Source organism: Aythya marila (genome assembly GCF_965140915.1).
Source record: "Aythya marila genome assembly, chromosome: 2".
In the NCBI taxonomy this organism is placed as follows: domain Eukaryota; kingdom Metazoa; phylum Chordata; class Aves; order Anseriformes; family Anatidae; genus Aythya; species Aythya marila.
In genome coordinates this window covers 35,648,188-35,667,588 of record NC_139043.1, presented here as the reverse complement: position 1 = coordinate 35,667,588, position 19,401 = coordinate 35,648,188, and the positions used below count along the sequence as shown (strand labels likewise).

Below are 19,401 nucleotides of genomic sequence, written 5' to 3'. Positions count from 1 at the left end.
TGTTTGCTCCCATTGAAAAGAGAAATGAAATCACGCTGCAAATAGCAATTTTAGCGAGAATCATTAATCACCTCCTACAATAAATACTTCTTTGTAATTCAACAGCGGTTCTGAAAGGCATTCTCTTGGAAAAGTCTGTGAAGACGCAAAGGATTTTCCTGGAAAAAAAAAAAAGAAAGAAAAAAAAAAAAAAAGTGGTCATGTGTAAAGACACAGCATCTTGGCTGTCTGCTAAAAAAATGTACACGCTCTTGGTGGAGATTGAACAGCGGACTGCAAAATACCCCATGGCAGATTTTCGTCGTTTAAGGTAAATTTTCCTTTTTCCCCCCTTCCCCCTCCGCCTCCGCTGGGAGCAGCGCGGTGCTCCCGGGCTGGGAGCCTTCTGCTCCCGCTTCCACACCGCCCGTCTTACAATAACTTCGAAAATTACATCGTCCAGCTTAAATTCTCGCATTGTGCTCCCTTTGCTAGGGCAACCAGGAGTTCACCGAGAGGACAAATTTTCTATCCCATTAATTGTTTTTTTTAGAGAAGCAGACTGACCCTTCAAACCCTTGACCTTTAAAGACAGTATTCTTTTTAATCCGGCACTTGGACCTAAATGTCTCTTTCTCTCCCTCCCTCTCCCTCGCTCTCCCGGTGTCTCTCACACATGTATTTATCTGCTCTGGCCACAAAGGCGAGCGCGGCCCAAAACGCTGGAAGTGGAAGTTTGTCAATATCTCAAAGAAAGACAAAATCACCTCGGAGTCAATTTAATGGCCGCAGGGAACGCCACGCCGTTAACCCCGCTCCCCACCTCCCCTCCACCCAGCAAGAAAAATGGGAGTTTTCCAAGGTCTCCCTCCCCGTTTCTCCCGCAATCTCTTGCTATACCTGGTGTTTTATTACACGGGGAACTCAGCTGTGACAAGCGCCTTGCGGTATTTAATAACTAGACCCATTCTGCATCGGAGGGTTACCCAATCCTGCGATTTTATTTATATATATATATATTATATTTTTTTTTTTCAGGGTGCTGGCCGTCCCCATGGACTTGCTCCTCAGTGTTTATAACGGGGAAGGGATGGGGGGAGCCCTCACACAGGCAGAGATCTTGGCAGCCTCGCCATCAATAACCGCACCCCCCACCTTCCCAGTGTCTCCCCCCAGCCCCCTGGCCCCGCTCTGGGGCCCGATCCGGGCGGTCCGGGCCCCTTGGCCCCGCCAGAGCCTCTCCAGGGGAGGGTGGGACCTCCCGCGGGGGTGGCCCGGGGCCGTCCCCTCGGGCAAGCCCGGCCCACGCGTGTCCCGGCAGGGCCAAGGGCCGGGTCTCCCCGCGTGGGCAGGGGGAGCTCGGCGGCCGCCTTCCCCCGCCCCCCCCCTCCGGCCCCGGGCAGCCTTCCTGGCTCCGCCCGGGGCAGCACGAAGGCAGGATTGACCCGTGCCTTGGAGGGCAGCCCGGGGGCGTGGGGGGGCCGGAGCGGGTACCGCCCCGATGCTCCCCCGGGCAGCAGCATCCTGAGCCCCCCCACCCCCCCCGGCATTAGTACACCACGCCGCATACAATGAGGCTCTGGCTTCAACTCGCTGATGTGTGTGCGTGTGTTTGCGGGGGGGTGGGGGGGTTGCAAGGCTGCCCCATCTCGCTACGGAGCAGGACAAACCCGTATTATTCATGTCCGAGAGCTCTCCCTAGAAACTGAGGAGCTGTCAAAGCCAGCAGAGATTAGGGGACCCAAGTACGAGGATCCCTGCGCTCGCAGATAAAGGTGTTGCGTCTGTTCTGGGGGAGATATTGAAATTTTAATCTTTAGGGTCACGTGACTCATTAAATAATTAATGCAGATAGTCAGGAATGGATCTGTGGCCGTCAGTCCTCACTAGGAGTGATTCTCTCACAAGTGAAACTCAACTCCTTATTACTGGAGTTTGTTTTTCTTTCTTTCTTTCCTTTTTTTTTTTTTTTTTTTTTTCCCTTAAAAAAAATCCCACCTGATTTATCTTGAAAGATTCTAAACTTCTTAAGCAAGCAGTAGGGTCTGTGTTGGTAAGTAGGTAGTGTGTATTTCTAGCTTGATGACTTTAATTGTTTGTGCTTGCTTTGTCTGCTGAGCATTTGCTTAACAAGTTTAATATTTAGAAATGTTAAATCTTTGTTTTAGCTGCCTTGTGGTCACATTACGGCTTTTGGTGATTAAGCGTTACCGAGGCAAACACATTTGATAATGTTCTAATTCACACTGTGGAAGGCTGGGTGCCACAGTGCAGGAGGACCTGCTTTGTTCAATTTTCCTGGCGTTAATAAATCACCGGCTCCTAATGCAGGGCCAAAAAAGCAATGGAAAGGCAGTGAGCATTGTAAAGGAAAAGTCATGGGCGAATTTCTCTATGACTCATTAGTCTGAACGATTTATGTACGAACTTAAAGTGCCGCAATGAATATTAGAGTTTGGGATAACAACAAATTAAAAAAAAAATGTCATAGCGTTTGTAAAGTGCTTTATTGCTACTTAGCAACTCTTTCAAGAAGAAGCATAGTTTAAAGGACTGTGGCAGTGTAAAATATGGTGGTGTGGCTTAATAGCTCCAAAATAAATAACAGAAAGTCGCTGGCACCGTTTTCAGATACACACTCCATATTTAACACGAGTGGGGCAATACAGTCACGGCGTGCTTGATCAATGTTTATTGCCGCTTGTAACATGACTATTGATTAGGGATCAAAACGGCTAAGGTATGAGCTGGAGCCTAAAATGCCAGGGGGGTTCCCTCTGCTCCGGAGCTGAGCGGAGAGCAAGGTAGAGCTAAGGACAACGCCAGGCAACAGCGCCCGGGCTCAGAGATCGCAGATTGAACTTTCCATTTTCTTTTGTGTTTGCCAGTAGATTTTAACAGTCAGCGCTCTGAAATTTATGAGACGGCAATAAACAGCTTAGTAGGCTATTATTGCATGATTTTATGTAGACTGGAGTTCAACACCAAATTTAAAATTATTAGAGTAATTACGGAACTACTAAATTACCAAAGCAAAGTATCTGCTCGAAAAGTTCTCCCAAGACAGACTTAATATTTCCAAGGCTCAGATGACATCCTTCCACAAGAACTGTATTATTTAATTATTAGCATTTACATTTACTGACAATTTTAAGATGCGTTAGATGGCTTTTATTAGCGAGAATGAATACAGGGGGTACGTTATTATATCTGACAAATTCATATGTAAACGTGATTCAGTAAGTGGCATCCGAATAATCTGACTATTGTCTTTTTGGATTGTGCAATATTGTTTGTTTTAGGCGAAGAGAGACTGTCCAGTTTTCCACCCCCCTTCAATGGCTTTCAGTGTATTTTTTTTTTTTTTTTAAAGGAAAGTTTCGGGCCCGATGCTGTTTCAGTGAAGTCAACTGTTAGTCTCTTATTGCGCTGGTGGTGCCAGGATCGGGCCCTGGCTAACTGTTTGAATAAAAGCCCAACCACAATACTCCCCGCATTAGAACTGGAACTCTTTCCGCGTTTTATTCAACAGAGATGAACACCACTAGTTGTGTTTAATGTCTGTTCTTGATTAAATGATCCTAAACAAAGGTTTCCCAGAGGAAAATAAAGCAGACATTCATGTAACAAGAGTTTGGAATGACAATATTTCCAAACACTTGGAGACAGAAGGCATAGCTGTCTACGGGAAAGAGGAAAAAAAAAAAAAAAAAAAGAAAGAAGGGAAAAAAAAAAAAAAAAAAAAAAAGCCTCCCTCTTTTATTTCTCAGATAGCAGCGCTCCTCGCCCCGCTTCGCCTCGGACCCGCGCCCGCTCCGGCCGTGCCCGCCCGGCGCTGGGGCTCTCCCGGCGAGCCCGGTGTCGCCTATGAGTGAGCGGCTACCTCCCCCTGCGCTCCCCGTTAAGGCGTTGTTTGTTGCTTGTTTTCAGAGAGCCCGGGCACCCAGGAAAGCCGGTCCGGGCGGGCGGCGGCAGCCGGGAGAGCCTCAGCCCCAGTCTTCGCGGTGGGACGAGGTAAGAGCCCCGGGGGTTGGGGGGCGAGGGAGACGCTGCCCCGTACCTGCGCGCAGGGAAAAGCCCCCCGGAGCCGGGCTTTGGTGTGATAAATATTTAACCCAGCCGGGATTTTTCTGGATTGGCTCTATTCATCTTCCGCGGCTGGTGAATGCGCGTGTCCGGGCAGACAAAGAAGCGTGCGGGACCTGAGTGATAGCCGGCCTTATAAAGGGGACAGGAAGGATGCAAGTCATTGGAAGAGCCAAAGAGGTTGAGAATGCCTTTGTCCCTTCTTAGCTCCTTCCCAAATCAAAGGGCGAGGGAGATAGCGGGAGGCATGGCTGTGCGGGATGGCTCGGCGCTGCTTGCTGCCTCCTGCTCGAGGAGCGGTGTCGCCAGCCCTGCGCGCTTGGCGACGGGAAAAGGTTGAGTTCAGGTGGCGACCCTAGAAAAACCTGCCTTTTGTCTGAGTGCACGCACCAGAATGGACCGCAGATAAGTTTCAGGTATTTGTCCGTCCCGGCCTGCCTCGCCCCGGCCGTGGGGTGGTGGCTGGTGCCTGCCTCCTGGATGCGGTTGTTCCGCTGGCAGGAGGAACGCGATGCTTCTCATAGCGAGCATTTGCTAGAGCCAGCCTCAGAGGAGGGAGGATTACAGAGAATTAGCTTAAATTCCTGCTAGATTTACCTGCTTATTTTTGGACGCTGATGTACAATTAGTATATTTTACTACCTTTTAAAAGCGGCCATAAATTACAGGACTACAAGGGCTCTTTGTGTTGGCTTAATGGGCTGCTTAAATCTTAACTACAAAAAGGCGCTGCAAATGTCTGTTCACGCTTACGTTAGGAAATTAAAAGGGAGAACACGCTACGAAGGAACCTTCCTCCGGTGGCATGCGTCCACGGTATTTCGTGCAGAGATATTTGGGATTCCTAAACTGACCCAGCGCTCCCAGCCTCAGCTGACTCCCAGCAGAACTTCTTCCACGAGGGCAGAGTCGATAGCTCTACTCTTTATCTGCTTCGAAGTGATCAAAGAGCAACTTTATCTCTATCAGACGCACAGATGTAGGTAAACAGTTCTGCATCCCAGCAGATTTCCAGTCTTTCGAGGAAGCAAGAAAATAAATGCTTGTGTCGTATGGTCATTCCTATGTCTTCTCCACATGGGAGTGACACCTTACCTCTTAACAACTGGCATAAACGTAAACATGAAAGAAGGCAAAAATCCTAAATCTAATTGTATTGAAGGTAACTTTAAATAGCATTAGTGCTAAGAGTGGCTATTAGTGCCAGAGCTCGCACAAAGGCTTTCGCCTAATGAATGTACTTTATGAACCCAGATCTGTTTGTTGTTACTGAGCTTGGAATTTCAGCTCAGCTCGAAGCCATGTGTATAAAGTGCAGAAAAATCAGAAGCAGACCTACTGATAAACGCCACATTTTTTATTTTTTTTTTTCTCTTAGAAACCTTGTTTCAGGTCTCCAAATCATCGAGGTAATAAAACACAATGTTGAATGTCCAGGAACAGGAACAAAGCAATATAGGGGTTGGCGGGGGAAATCTAGCGTCTGCTACTTACAAGATCATTTGAATTCGTATTTGAAATCTTATAATCATAGTACTAGAGCAAAGAAAGCTTTTTCCAAATTCGGCGGAAGGGAATCATTTTCAGCTGCGACCAAGGACAGTGTAAAGTTAGGAAGACTCCCCCTTCAGCCCTCCCAAAGTACACCCTGTGTAAGGTATTCACACGTCAAGAAGTTACTTTTCTTAAGAATTAATTAGTTTCCCCGCTACATACACGAAGTTAATTGTTAAACAGTAGTTTTAGCATTAACTTGACCATTAATACTAATAAAGATGTTCATAGAAACAGGGGTTTGAAGCCAATAGCCATAGCTAGCGTTAAGGCATTTAAGCTGACTTATGATTGTGATTTATTGCTTTTGTAGTTTCTATTTGCTCAGGACTGCAACTTCTAAAGCCATCTTTCTGCTTTTGACGCAAAGCAGTCGATAACTTTTTACAACAGACCCAAGAAAGTCTTGCTCTGCTTTTTTCAACATCTGCTCCGTTCCCCATTAATTTCGGTTTCATTGTTGCAGAAGAACTTTTCTCTGTGTTTCTTTTATGAGATCTAAACGCACTGGATTTAAAAGAGCCACGAATTCATCACATCCAGTAAATAACAGTCTTGGTTTGCATTTAGTGTGAGGGCAATGGAGTTCAAGTCGTGATGATAGTTGCAGCCTTAGACATGTTGTGTGTGGATAATACTCTCTTTCGTTCAGAGGTATATAATTTTTATTCCAGTTCTTAGTGAGGGGTAATATATGTATTTCCTGTCAGGAGCTCACTTCAATATGAAAAATTGCAAATTCTTCCTCTGTTGTAATGTCACGCTGACTTTGCTGCACTGTCCACTCATATACACTGTTACTGATGGGTTTAAATTCCAGTGGCCCACTTTTGCAGTCCAAGTGAGGGTATGGAAGACACGCCTGTAACTGTAAAAGTTACCTTTAAAAAGAAATCGCCTTCCATTCTGTTCAAGGAAGTGCAGGTGAAACACTAAGAGGGGATATGCAGTTAGCTGAAAATTTTCTTCGAGCTTATGGGGGGTGGTGGAAAGATTTAGGATAAGGTATATACATCATGATGCAAAATGCTGGACTCACAGAACTTGGTCAGAAACACGTTAAAAGCGTGAACTATCTGATTTTCTTTGACTCTAGCCAGAAAAGTTATGTGAGTTTAGGGTTTCTTTTGTTTGTTTAGCTTATTGTGTCAATAGCAAAAGTTAAACAATCTTGCAGGAAAGATGTAGTGTGTTCACACACAGGCGAAGCTGGCTCGCGTGGTAGGCTGGCTCGGGGACCGAATAGAGCTTTGCTCTTTTTTTTTTTTTTTTTTTTTTTTTTTTTTTAATATATATATATATTATTATTTCCCCCCCTTAGGCAGAGAGCTCCCCCTTCCCATTTTTTTTTCATCGTTAGAAACCTATAATTTTGTGCATCACTCAAACTAGCTGTATAGGAAATGCGTAAGCACAGGTTTAACAGCAAGGTCCCAAAAGGTTTTGCAAAATTCAGAGGCACGCCAGTGAAGGAAGGTGTATTCTTCATAGTGTGTTACAAGGACAAAAATCAACTAGCCTCTTAGAAGAGACTCTTTTTTGCCTTTGTCAGGTAATTATAGGTCTTTTTAGTTTCTACAGGAGCCCTGATGTAGCGTGTGGGAGTTGAGCAAGCCCTGTACAATGGCAGGGTAAAGACGTCTGGGGGTGGGGGGAGGTTGGTGGTCGTTCCGTGTAGAAGGGGGCTGGAAATAATGGTATTAGGGTTTGGGCTTTCTTCGGGGGGTTGCAGAGGACACGCGACGTGGAGCAGAGTGGCGGGCCTGGGGAGCAAATGCCGGTTAATTAGGCTAAGTAGCAAAGTGCAGAGTAATCCCATGTTACGAGAAGGATTCCTCTTACTTTCCAATGGGCTTTGTATAAAGAAATATTGATGTGGGAGGAAAAAGACTCAAACCAATCTCCCCCCTTAGTCAGCTACATCTCTTGATTTTTTTTTTTTTTTTTCTTCTTCCCTCCCTTAAAACTCTTCTTCAACATACCGGGCTAAGGCTTTAAAAAGCCAAGGCTCGCTCTAAGAAACCCTGTTCCTTCAATGATTCCCTATTTCAAATAAAAGGATTTAAGTTGACGTATGACCACGTGAGCACATAATACAGCGCATTATTGTGGCATTTGGAGTGGAGACCCGGTCTGGCTCCGTCTGCGATTACGCTTTTCCAGTTTCTGTTCAGAGCAAGCACTGCTTTCTATTATTTTTTTTTTTTTCCTGCCCCCATCACCGTCCCCGCAAGAGCTGGCCATTTCGCTGACAGCTTTCGTTCCTTATGGAAAGATTATTGTCGAGCCGAGAGGACGAAATGCTTCGTTAGAAAGGATGGATTTTATTTTAAGGTATTTCCGTTGATTGTTCATTTATGTGGTGAGTTATTGCTGTTCGAGGCAAAGGTCAGTAGAAAAGGCTGAAGCGAGTGCGTGTGTGTGCGTGCGTGTGTGTGCACCCGGAGCCAGGCTGCTTCCCCCTTTGTTTCAATTTGCTGCGGTAAATATTCAACTCTCCCCTCGCAGCGAGCGGAGCAGGGAGAGTTTGCTTCTTTATTTATTTTTCTCCATAGAGATCCCACACGGCTGTTGATGGCCAGCTGCCTCCGCTCCAGCCCCTCGATTGCCATGTTATCGTTATTTATGATCGGCTAGAGATGGGAAAGCCTCTTGTATTGTTTTCTTGCCGGGCTCCTTTTTTTTTTTTTTTTTTTTTTAAATTATTTTTTAATTTTTAATTTTGATATTTGTGTGTTTATTTCTGGATGTATTTGGGGAGGTCGGGGAGGACGGCGCGGGGGGGATGCTCCTCGGCTGGGGTCGCGCTCGAGTGTGCGGCGGTTGTTGTTTTATGTGTGTTTGTTCGGCCGCTGCCGCTCTGGAAATCGATGAGTATGCAATTGTGCTGCCATTTTATTTATGATGCTTTAGTGGTACTTTGTTTACCGGGAGCGGAGGGCTCAGCTCTGTGGCTTCCCCTTTCCAAATGAGCCAGGGGCTCCTCTTTATTTCTCCTCGGTGAGAAGGAGCTGAACCAAGAGCCAGCCATGGCTACTAACAATAAATCAGCCTTGGAAATGTGGTGTTGATTTTTTTTTCCCCTCTGAACGGGGATCTGGAAAGCGAGAATAACAGGGATAGCAGTGGAAATTATCTTCTAGGATAACATATACTAGTCCTAAATTCATATTCGTACTGTCTTTTACATAAATATATACATACCCGTATGTATAAATATTTGAGTATATGCATGTATGTATAAATATGTCTATGTAATTACATTATAAGGAATGCACTTAAAATGACGAGTATTGAAGAATTACGTGGTTATCCAAGGAGGGCAAAGTGTTACAAAAAAAAAAAAAAAAAAAAAAAAAGACATTTCCCCGGTGGGTCCCGGCTTTGGGAAAGGTCACAGCGCCGAGGCTTTCTTTCCTCCAATTTGGTCAGCGCCTATTTCTGCTGTACCATTTTGTCCCCTGTTACCAGGTACTGGCAATTAATCGTCTTCTAAGGGGTCAGGGAGGGAGAGAGGTAGAAAAGAGAAGGATGAGAAAAAAACCTACTAAAAACAAACAAACAAACAAAAAAAAGGTATTTCCCTTGAACCTATTCGTGGCCATTGTGCAGGGACCCCCAGGGCCGAGATGCTAGCGCTGATTTCTCGCTTTCTTGCTCCTTAAACCGCTCTCAGGACAGAACTGACCCAAATATTCCCCCCTATTCCTCCCTATTTCCCCTTCAGACCATTCTGAAGCACGTTGTCCTTTATCAGACACAGCGTATCTCTTACGCCAGGGAAGGAGAGCTGCTTTGCTCTTTTAGCATGTCTAAAAGCCGAGGTTGGCTTTGCCATGTTTTGAAACGGGCCAAAACGCGCCTCAAAAATAAAATGTAAGCTTTAATTGCAGCTCAATTACTTGGCAGCGTTTCCTCTGATTTATGACCCAGTTCGGATGCATATTGACCCAGTTAAAACACTCATAAATAATACAGTCCTGCTCTGGAGCGAAAGAAAGCGAGGAGAGTTTTGTAGGAGTGGGGCATTTCGGCGGCTTGTGTAAATAACCTCGGTCTGCTGAGCGAATAGCGAATTGTCCATTGCGATTCTTTGCTGGTAGAGAACATAAACAATAATCGCGATTAACCACGTCTGCTTGGACTGTCCGATAGCCCAGTCCTTCTACTGTCCCCTGCTAACTCCCTAACGACTCGCAGAGACACAGCTTCCAGAGTCTGTCCCGTTCTCCTGCAGCCTTGCCCTTTCATCCCTAAAAGCCTCCCCCATATCAACCTTGAATTATAGCGCTGGCCGCTCTTCGGAGCATCCCAGGATAAAGCGCTTTCCGGGCATTATTTTATTTGGAAACTAAGAATAACTCCACGAAGGCGGACAGTCCCGAAAACGAGACTTTTTGGAAGAAAACGCGGCTCGTTCCCGTGTCAGGAATCAGCCCCAAAGGCTCCCCGTCCCTCCCCGAGCAGAGCCCTATCGCTCCCTGCGGAATGTGGCAGAAAGAAAATATTCGGCCTCTGAGAGGGAAAGGCAGATAAAAGCAGCAGGAATCTGTGCGTTGGGACACTTATCCCTCCATCATAAGGCACATAAAAAAGAAATCATCTTCTCGTGTTTAAAATGACCTCTTTGGGGAGAGAGGGGGCGTGGGGAAACGGGACTAAGAGGCAAACACTCTTTGCAGGCAGTGAGACGAAGGGAGGAAATACTTCAGTATTGCGAGGAGCCACTTCGGTTCTTACAATTAAAGTCCCTTGCAAATCCCTCCAGTTTTAAAAAGCCCCCCTCCCCCTCCCCGTCCCCGCTTTTAAATACAGACATGCAGCCCGAATAGCCAGCTCCGACGGTTCAGTGCACTCCTAGGAAAAGATGGCACAAGCTTTCGGCAGCGCTCCCCAAACCGGCCCGGTCCCCGGCGTCCGCAGGTTTCTGCAGTCCTCGGTTCCCCCTTGGCCAAATCTCTCCTCTTTATCCCGGAGGGCTCCGTCGGGGCTCAGCGGTGCCTCTGGCTTTTTGGTCGGCAAACAGGGCGAATGGCGGCTCAGCAGTTTCAGAAGAAAGTGTGGGGTTGATTATTGACTAAAAAGACTTTTCTTCCGATGCAACATTCAAGGGGTTGTTTGAAGCAAAATGCATACGCGGGATTTTTGCCTCTCCTCTCCTCCTACGCTGCCCGCTTCCCCTTTCATGTGGTGCCTTCTCACTTATGCCATAAGGAGCAAGTGTTTTCTGTTTTAGTGCTCTGTTTACAGCTTTGGTGCATGAAGTCATAAATCTTGCATAGCCATAAATGACAAAAACCATTGGTATGCGTAAGAGGCCACCCCAGCCTTATAGTGCTTTTTATTTCTCGCTTCCCCCTCGCTTTGTTTGTGCTTTAAGATGACGCCGGGCTCCCTCGTGCTTTTAACGGACAAGTTTTATTTTTAATGCCTCCATTAACCAAGTAACGTCAAATTTGCACCTAGGCACTCTGCGGAGCCCCCTCTTAGGGCGCGGAGCCCACAGTCCCTCATGCCTGGGGGGCAGCGGCTGCCACTTGCTTGAAGTTCCCGTGCGAGAGCCCGGCTTGCGCCCTCGCTCCCGGGTTTCTCTTGTAGGGAAAAAGGGGGGACACCGCCCCCCGCAGCTTGGGGTGCTGGAAGAATAAAGGCGAATGCCTTTCCCGGAGCTGCCGAGGAGCGGGAGGCGAGAGAGGGCTCCCACGGCCCCCCCCGCCCCCCCCCGGGAGGCTGCGGGCACCCCGGGCCGCCTGTGCAGCACATGTGGGTGGGTGTGAGCGCCTCTGCGCCCGTCCCGGGCAATGGGGAGATTTGGGGGGGCGAGGGGGGTGTCCGGGCGTCCATCTGTGTGTGTGCGCGCTCACGCATGCATGAGTTAATAATTAGTAACTCTAATGATTTCCAGCGTGGCTCTGGAAGCATTGCCCAGAGCGGGGCTCCTGGTGGGCTTTGCTTGGCTCCCCGGACCCGGCTCTCCGGGCCTCTCCCCTCCCGGGCTTCGTGGGGCTCCCGGCGGCGGGGCTATTCCACGGCCGCCCCCAAACCCCACTCGTAAGAGGGACAAAACAAACAACCCCGCCACAGCAACCCCGGAGGCTGGTGAGAGCAACCCTTTGTGAGCGCCGTTTGTCTTCATTAGCATAATTTTCCTGGACTTTGGTGACGCCCGGGTGCTGGGGGGGGCCGCACTCCTTCACTGCCACACTCCTCCGCTCCTTCCCCCAGCCCCCAGGCTTCCCCAGGCGGCCGCCTTTCTTTCTTCCTTCCTTTTTTTTTTTTTGTTTTTTTTTAATTTGTCTTTTTTTTTTTTTTTTCCCCTATCCCCCCCCTCTTTTTCTTTTCCTCTCTCTCCTTCCCATCCCCGTCAGGCGCGGGGAGCAGCCCTGGGAAACGTCCCCGTCCTCCGGTGCCCCTCGCAGGGGGAGCCCGGGGACGGGCTGGGACAGGGTGGGCAGCGTGGAGCGGGAGGGGGCCAGGGGAGGCGGGTGCCCGGAGCAGCCGTCCCCATCCCTTGCGGGGCAGGGCTCGCCCCTCCCGGCCGGGTGCGGAGGAGCTGAGCCGGTGCCCATCCCGCAGCCGCAGGGACTTGGCTGGGGCAGCTAGTCCTTGCTCTCCCTGGGCTGTGTCGCCGAGCTTCCAAAAAAAAAAAAAAAAAAAAAAAAAAGAGAGAGAGAGAGAGAGAGCATGCTGGCTTCCGCCTCAGTCGTCAGAAGTTAAGGTAAGCAGGCCACAAATACGCTGCTATCAGTCGTGAATGGCGGAGTTTATGTCCCAGTGATTTATGACCGTAGACTTAAATGTCGGTTCAAGAAGAGTTCACAAGCTGGGGCTTCCTTCCAGGCAGTGACTGATACCCTTACACTTCGTGTTCAGGCAGCTCTCTCTCCTCTCCCCCCAACCCCCCCACCTTCTCTCAACTTTGTCTTTATCTTTCAGGAAATCTTTCGGGGGGGCTGCCTGTTTTTTTTTTTCTTCGTCCTGGAGTCAGAGTTTGGGGCTCGGCTGGGAGTTAGAGGGAAAAGATGTGGTGGTTTTAGGGACGGGCAAGGGGGAGGAAGGAGAGGGTAGGGGAGAGCTGAACTGAGGAGCGGGGGAGACGGGGGGGACATGCCTCCCCCAGGCAGCTTTCATCTGCTGTCTCCGGTCTGTCTGGCGGGGGGAGAGGTTGGTGAAGGGCAGAGAGGTGTATTGCGCAAATGGAGATGGAGCCGCTGAAACGGGCACTGGAAAATTTGGGGGCCCAGCTGTGTTGGCGAGAGCTGGCCTTTTGTCTTTGATGGGGGAGAGGAGAGCTCTTCCCATCCCAAGCACCAGTTTGGGTGGCAAACTTTCTCTCCCCCTCCTCTCCCGCTAGGGCGCTGTTATTATCGTGATCCCTGGCGCTATAAATCCCGCTAGTGCTCTTTTCGCGAGTAATGGCCGTGCGCTCCTCAGGTTACCCCGCTCCTTTATAACTTTGTAGGAAGTGATTAACTTTCGCAGCCAAAGGCGGGTGCCGATTTTCCTTTTCTGGCAGAGGGCCGAAGATTCACTAGCATTTTGCCTCCGAAGGGGAGCTGCCCATTGTTCGCGCTCGGGGCGCGCAGCTCTCTGCGGCGCTCAGCCCCCGGCGCGGTGCGGGGCTCGCCCCAACTTGGAGAGCTCAGGGAAGGGCGAAATATTTGATGTCGCGACCGTACAAGGCGAGTGCCTTTTGTAAAAAATCGCTGCTGGCTCCTCATTCTCTTCTGGCAGCGGTGCTCTTTTTTTTTTTTTTTTTTCGGAAGCAAAGGAATTGAGAAAAATCACAGCAGGCCCAGAAGATATCATTAGGAAAGGGAGGCGAGGAGCTGGAAATTGTGTGCGCGCCTCAGATCTCCATCGGCTTATTAGCTTAATAACATCCAGAGAGCTTGCTTAGTGCAATAATAGGGCAGCCGCCCTGCTGTAGGTGTGCTACCTTAATTTTGTTGTGTTATAACAAAGGGAATACTGTTTTCTAAGAACTTGTATAACTTGAAAGGCTTAGAATGAGATCGTTTGGTGTATGTGTTGTGTAAGTCTTTTCGCCCCTAAGCATTTGTCGTCGTTAGATGTTTTTGGGGAAAATATCCAGCTGCTTAAGTGCAGGGGAAGTGGCAAAAGAAATGAGGGCTGATGTGACTCCCGAAAAGACGGAGTTGTTTGTCAGCAAGAGGATAGGGGGACGGTGAGCAACACATTTAATTTCTGGAACAATGTGTGTGCATGTAGAAAGAGCTGCTAGATCCGAAATTGCGCATAGGTCTCTGCTCTCATTAGTGCGGGCAATTCTTTAGCTGGTTATTTTCAGGCAGGTAAGCAGTAGAATTTAATTTGAAGAATAGCAGTGAGAACAGAAGGACTGGGGGGAAAAGAGAGGGAGGAGAAAGGGATTCGCCCGGGCAGGAGAAGCATTCTCTGGGTTTGTGTCCACCCTCTCCCCAGCCAAGTGACCCTCATACATCAAATTACATAGCAGTTTCCAAGACAGAACCTATTATCGCTAAGTTGGAAGGAAAGTTCAAGCCGTGGTCATGGAGATGAACGCTGGTTTTTCAGGTTCCTGTTTTCTTTTTTTTTTTTTTTTCTTTCCAATCCATCATGTTTTAACAGGTAGAATCTGGCTGATTCCACAAAAAGTTAGTGTCTTGAAAATAACAACAACAACAAAAATCACAAAAAACGAAACAACAACCTCCAAAGCGCCTAACTTGCCCCTGCTGGCCTTGCTGAAGGGGCTTTGCATGGAGCTAGGTCCAGCTGAGGCTCCAGAGCCCCTCGCGGGTGGGAGCGGGCGTGGGGGCTGCGGGGGCAGGGCCGGGGGCTCCGGCTGCGCTCCGGGGCCGTGCAGGAGCCGCTGCGGGGTGGGTGCGGGGACTCGCCCGGGCAGGAACCGCTGCTGCCAGGGTGCTTGACCTGGGCGGCTGGAGGTGGTGTGCGAGCACGGAGGGGAGAAGGCGCTGGCTTTGTTTATTTTCCTATCGAGCGTTTCATAGACAAGCCAAAATCCGTCACTCGGGATCGGCGTGTGTAAATATTTCTGGCTAGAAAACCTTTCCACCCCTCTCCTGCCCCCTGCCACACGTAGACAGGAACAATTTCATGTATTTCTTTGAAGTTGGATGGAGAGCCATAACCTGGAGAGAAAGGCTAAAAATAAAATGACGCCGGTTACAGGAGAGGGTTTGATCCTGGAGCTGGAATGAAGGCATAGCCCAGCCCCTTTGCATTAGCGATTCCTCGATCACCCTTATCTCAGAGACCGGTATTAAAACAGCCTCACGGTGATAAATGATCAACCCGTGTGCCGTGTGGTGCCCCGCTCTGTTTCTTAGGAAGAAAGAAAGGAAAAAACCCTAGAAAGCCCCTATCCCGGTGCAGCAAAGCACATATTTGTAGCTGCCAGTAAATCCAGGCAGCTTTTATATCGAAATGCTCTGTGCCTGAGGCCAAGTCATGCTGCTAAATATTGCTGACCACTTTTTCTTTTATGGCTTTCATGTCACTTAGCTATTGAAAGTAAGATGGATTTGTACCATTTCTTCACCCTGCTCTGCTCTCCCCACACCCCAGGTCTGCCCGGAGAGGCCATTGGAGGAAGAGTGCCACGTGACAGAGGGGTGCCAATGTTATTCTCCAAGGGTGTCAAGACCCTGTCAGTTTGCGAAATAAATATTGGGAAACAACGAAATGCAAAAAGCGACCTACTACGACAGCTCTGCAATCTATGGTGCCTACCCCTACCAAGGAGCAAATGGTTTCACTTATAATGCGAGTCAGCAGCAATATCCTCCGTCTTCGTCACTTGTGGAAACTGAGTACCACCGCCCCGCGTGCTCCCTCCAGTCCCCTGGCAGCTCCGTGTCCCACCACAAGGCCAATGACATCAGTGAGAGTTGCATGAGGACCCTCCCCAGCCAACCTCTCCAGCCCCCCGGCCTCGCGGACCCGCAGGCCCCACCGCAGCCGCTTCCGGCCCAGCAGGCACAGCCTCCTCCACCTCCGTCCTCCGCCTCGCCATCTCAAAATGCCAGCAGCAACACTGCCCCGGCCAACCCCACCAAGAGCCCGGCTCTTAACTCGCCCACCATGTCCAAACAGATATTCCCGTGGATGAAAGAGTCTCGGCAAAACACAAAGCAGAAAAACAGCAGTTCCAGTTCAGGTATGAACCATGCTCCTCTGCTCCCTGGGTGCCCCTGGGCTAGCCACATGTCCTGCGGGGAGGAGGGCAGCCCTGGCCACCTTCACTACGGGGAGGGAAGGGAGGGGTACTTTTTTCCTCTCTGAGCTGACCCCCTTGGGCTCTTGGAGAGGAGCTTCTGCTGCTTGCAGTGGGAGCTCAGTGAGAGATCACCCCCCTGGGAAACTTTCCCAGACTTGCAGGATGGATCCGAAGTGATCCGGTTTCCTTGCAGCTCTAGTACTTGTGCCCTCCTGTGTCTATCGCATTTCGTAGGTAATCCCCACTCCAGTAAATCATGTCAGTGCGGAGCAGCCCAGGCCTTAAGCCAGAGGCCCATCCCAAGTACTTTGTTGGCACAGTGCTGCTAGATTAATAAGACAGTGACCTATCTCTGCTGAAGTGTAACACAAATAAAATAGCTCATAATCATGTGCAGTCAGGATCAATGCCCTGCACGCAGTCAGAACCTCTTCCTATTTTAACAGGCTGATTGGCAAAGTTACAAGCCTGGTAAACAAAAATCTTATGTAGTGCCATAAACGTAAGCCCATAAAATATTATTTGAGGGATGGAAGTGTATATTAACACTTTTATTACTCAAGGAAACCCAAATCGATAACACCAGTGCTAGCTCCAATGCCCAGGAGTTGTGTTTATATTAACCTCTTCCTCTTCTTCTCTTAAACATGCCTTGGAAATAGAGTCCAAAACTTTAGCGAATGTCTTCTCCAGTGTGCTTTTTAGAGCTCTGGTAACACTGCTGTTTACAGCCTTCCATATCATGTATTTATTTTATTAAAAAGCAATAACATTTAAATATGTCTGTATGCCTTTATGCAAGCATAGCCACCGTATGTTCTTATGTGCATTATACTTCCCAATTACTACCATATGTTTATGCTAGATGTCCTAGAAACAGTATACTGTCAGTTTTATATGTTATAACTTTATATGTGGATACCTGACCTGCAAACTTCTGTAGCTGATGTGTATACATCAGGGTTTTCAGAAAAAGAGGGCTGGAGATCTTCACAGTAGTGAAGAAGACAGGTAGTTGTTGAAGAGCTGCTTGAGCCTGGTATGTAAGCAAAGCCATAGATTCACCTTCTGAGTTCTAAAACTTTCAGCTTTATTTCTCTGAACCTCTCTTATTCTTTTATGCAGTGTTCATGTTATGTTGCGTGCTGTCATTCTTACAGGGAGCAAGGATAGCCATATAATGATGTTAATGAGGTGAAGAAAATCTACTGAGGCTTGTAGATTGGCATGACTGAGCTCATGCCAGGGCAAGTACTCATCACACATGTGGGCATCTCATGGCCAAGAGCTGGACCGTGCAGGTGCTGGTGTTGTAGGGTGCTGTCTGTGGTTGCTGTGTCCAGGTTCACCATCTGATTGTGTTCTTTGTGTGATTTACATAGGTGAGAGTTGTGCTGGTGATAAAAGCCCTCCAGGGCAAGCCTCCTCTAAGCGAGCCCGTACAGCTTACACAAGTGCCCAGCTGGTAGAACTGGAAAAGGAGTTCCACTTCAATAGATACCTTTGCAGGCCACGAAGGGTAGAGATGGCCAATTTGCTCAATCTCACAGAAAGACAGATCAAAATCTGGTTTCAGAACCGCAGGATGAAATACAAAAAGGATCAAAAGGGCAAGGGCATGATGACCTCTTCAGGAGGACAGTCCCCAAGCAGAAGCCCTGTCCCTCCAGCCGCGGGGGGATATCTAAACTCTATGCATTCTTTAGTAAACAGTGTCCCCTACGAGCCCCAGTCGCCTCCGCCATTTAACAAGCCTCATCAAAACACCTATGGCATCCCTGCATCGTATACCGCTCCTATTAATAATTGCCCACCTCCTCAAAAGAGATACACGGGGACAGCAGCTGTGACACCTGAATACGATACTCATCCTCTTCAAGGCAACGGTTATGGGAATCCACATATACAGGGAAGCCCCGTCTACGTAGGGGGCAACTACGTGGAGACCATGACCAATTCTGGGCCTTCCATCTTTGGTCTAACTCATCTCCCTCATCCTCCCTCTGCCAACATGGACTACAGCGGGGCTGGGCCAATGGGCAACAATCACCACCACGGACCTTGCGATCCGCACCCAACATACACAGACCTTACCGCTCACCATCCTTCTCAGGGAAGAATTCAGGAAGCGCCCAAACTCACCCATCTGTAAGAGACAGGAGTCACTAAGTGGAACACGAAGCCCCCAACTTTTTAGAAGTACTCACCCCTTCCTCTCTCTTTCTCCTCCCTGCCATGTGCCCTCCCCTCTCTTTCTTCTTTCTTTTGTTCGTTTTAGTTTGTTTTGTTTCCTTTGGTAAGAGCGTTTTCTAGTTTATGTGACGTAGCAATATTTGTTGCTTGAATTGCTCTATAGTTTCACTAGTGGATATTTATCTTCTTGAACTGTAGCCTTGTGTCTCACTTTGGGAGTATACATAGGCTTTATACTTTACCTTCTACACTTTTATCAAAACAGGGTATATGAACAAATTTTCTATAAAAGGAATTCTTAAATGTGAATTTGTTCGTACATGATTGATCCCACGGGGAAGCAATTTTTTTTATTGCACTTCTTTTAAATAGCGAGAAAGACATCAAAAGCGCTTGGACAGGGACTCCCTGGACAATTATTAATACGTGTAAGTCTTTCAATGTGTGTATGCTGGTGAACATTCAGATTTATTTATATTTTTTTTTGCAAACATTGAATAATCTAAGTGTTTAAAATTTTATTTATCCCCATTTGTTCATATTTATATATATATAAAAAATCTGTACCCTGAATATTCAGGAGGTATTTACCTGGCCATACATTAGATGGCATATCGGCACGCGTAGGAAATATCATTTGAAAGGAAACTATAACTCCTTTATTCAAAGTGATGGTAACGATGATGATGACGATGCAATAAAATCTGGGAAAAAAAAAAAAAAAAGATCACAGTTTGAATAATTTATGCTTGTAACATCCAGCTAGGCGGAAAGCGTGTAAAGCTGAAAAGGCTAGATTTGTTTTGAAAGTTATACATTCCTTGCTGCTCACGTTCTGAAAAAAAATAAAGTTTTTATTCTGAATAATAAAGAGTTAAGAACATGTTATTTGCAGTGGAAGGGCAGGGAGAGCCCTTCATGACGTGGGGAGCCGGTAACTCGTCTGGAAGCTCACACGAGGACCGGCTCTCCCCCCCGAACGGCTCCGTAGCGCCTTTTCAGCGTTGTAGCGATAGAGAGAGGGATGGTGGATTTTTTCCTTTTTTTTTTTTTTTTTTTTTTTCATTTTTTTCATTCCTTTTTTTTTTTTTTTTCCCCATCGGGGTTTCACAGCCGCCAGCGGCTGCATCCTTCCCCCCCCCCGCGCCCCTCCGTGGCCCAGCCGGGGGGACGGGGCATGGGTGCGCGCACGCGTGGGTGTGCACGCGCGTGTGCGCGGGGGCGAGCCCACGGGCGTGGAGGCCGGAACAGAGCCAGGCGCAGGCATGGAGGGACCGCTTAATGCCCGGGCTCCCTGCGGGGGGAAGGAAGGAGGGGAGCCGGGCGGCGGCTGAGCCCCGCCGGCTCTGGGCAGCGGGGGTGCC

The 19,401-nt window shown here is 48.3% G+C and overlaps 2 protein-coding genes across 9 annotated transcripts in view; both read left to right on the top strand.

Annotated features, from left to right (window-relative positions):
- Nucleotides 1-231, top strand: part of HOXA6 (homeobox A6) — a 27,185-nt gene extending 26,954 nt beyond the window's left edge. Inside the window, exon 3 of the mRNA XM_082753976.1 lies at nucleotides 106-231. Within this exon, the coding sequence (XP_082610102.1) occupies nucleotides 106-114 (9 nt within the window). The 3' untranslated portion in view covers nucleotides 115-231. The remainder of the gene's footprint in view (nucleotides 1-105) is intronic.
- HOXA3 (homeobox A3) lies at nucleotides 181-19,401 on the top strand. 8 transcript variants are annotated; one of them, XM_082753969.1, is made up of 3 exons: nucleotides 181-310; nucleotides 15,193-15,784; nucleotides 17,227-19,401. In XM_082753969.1, exons 2-3 carry the CDS (start codon nucleotides 15,310-15,312, stop codon nucleotides 17,994-17,996), a joined length of 1,245 nt encoding a protein of 414 aa, XP_082610095.1. In that variant the 5' UTR covers nucleotides 181-310; nucleotides 15,193-15,309; the 3' UTR covers nucleotides 17,997-19,401. The 8 variants fall into 8 exon arrangements, with proteins under 8 accessions (XP_082610095.1, XP_082610092.1, XP_082610096.1 ...); XM_082753966.1 differs by lacking the exon at nucleotides 181-310 and adding an exon at nucleotides 3,916-3,993; XM_082753970.1 differs by lacking the exon at nucleotides 181-310 and adding an exon at nucleotides 4,050-4,481.

Coding starts and splice junctions, on each gene's coding strand:
- HOXA3 (XM_082753969.1), top strand. CDS start 15,310: ATGCAAAAAGCGACCTACTACGACAGCTCTGCAATCTATGGTGCCTAC. Junction 15,785..17,226: donor AAACAGCAGTTCCAGTTCAG/GTATGAACCATG, acceptor TGATTTACATAG/GTGAGAGTTGTGCTGGTGAT.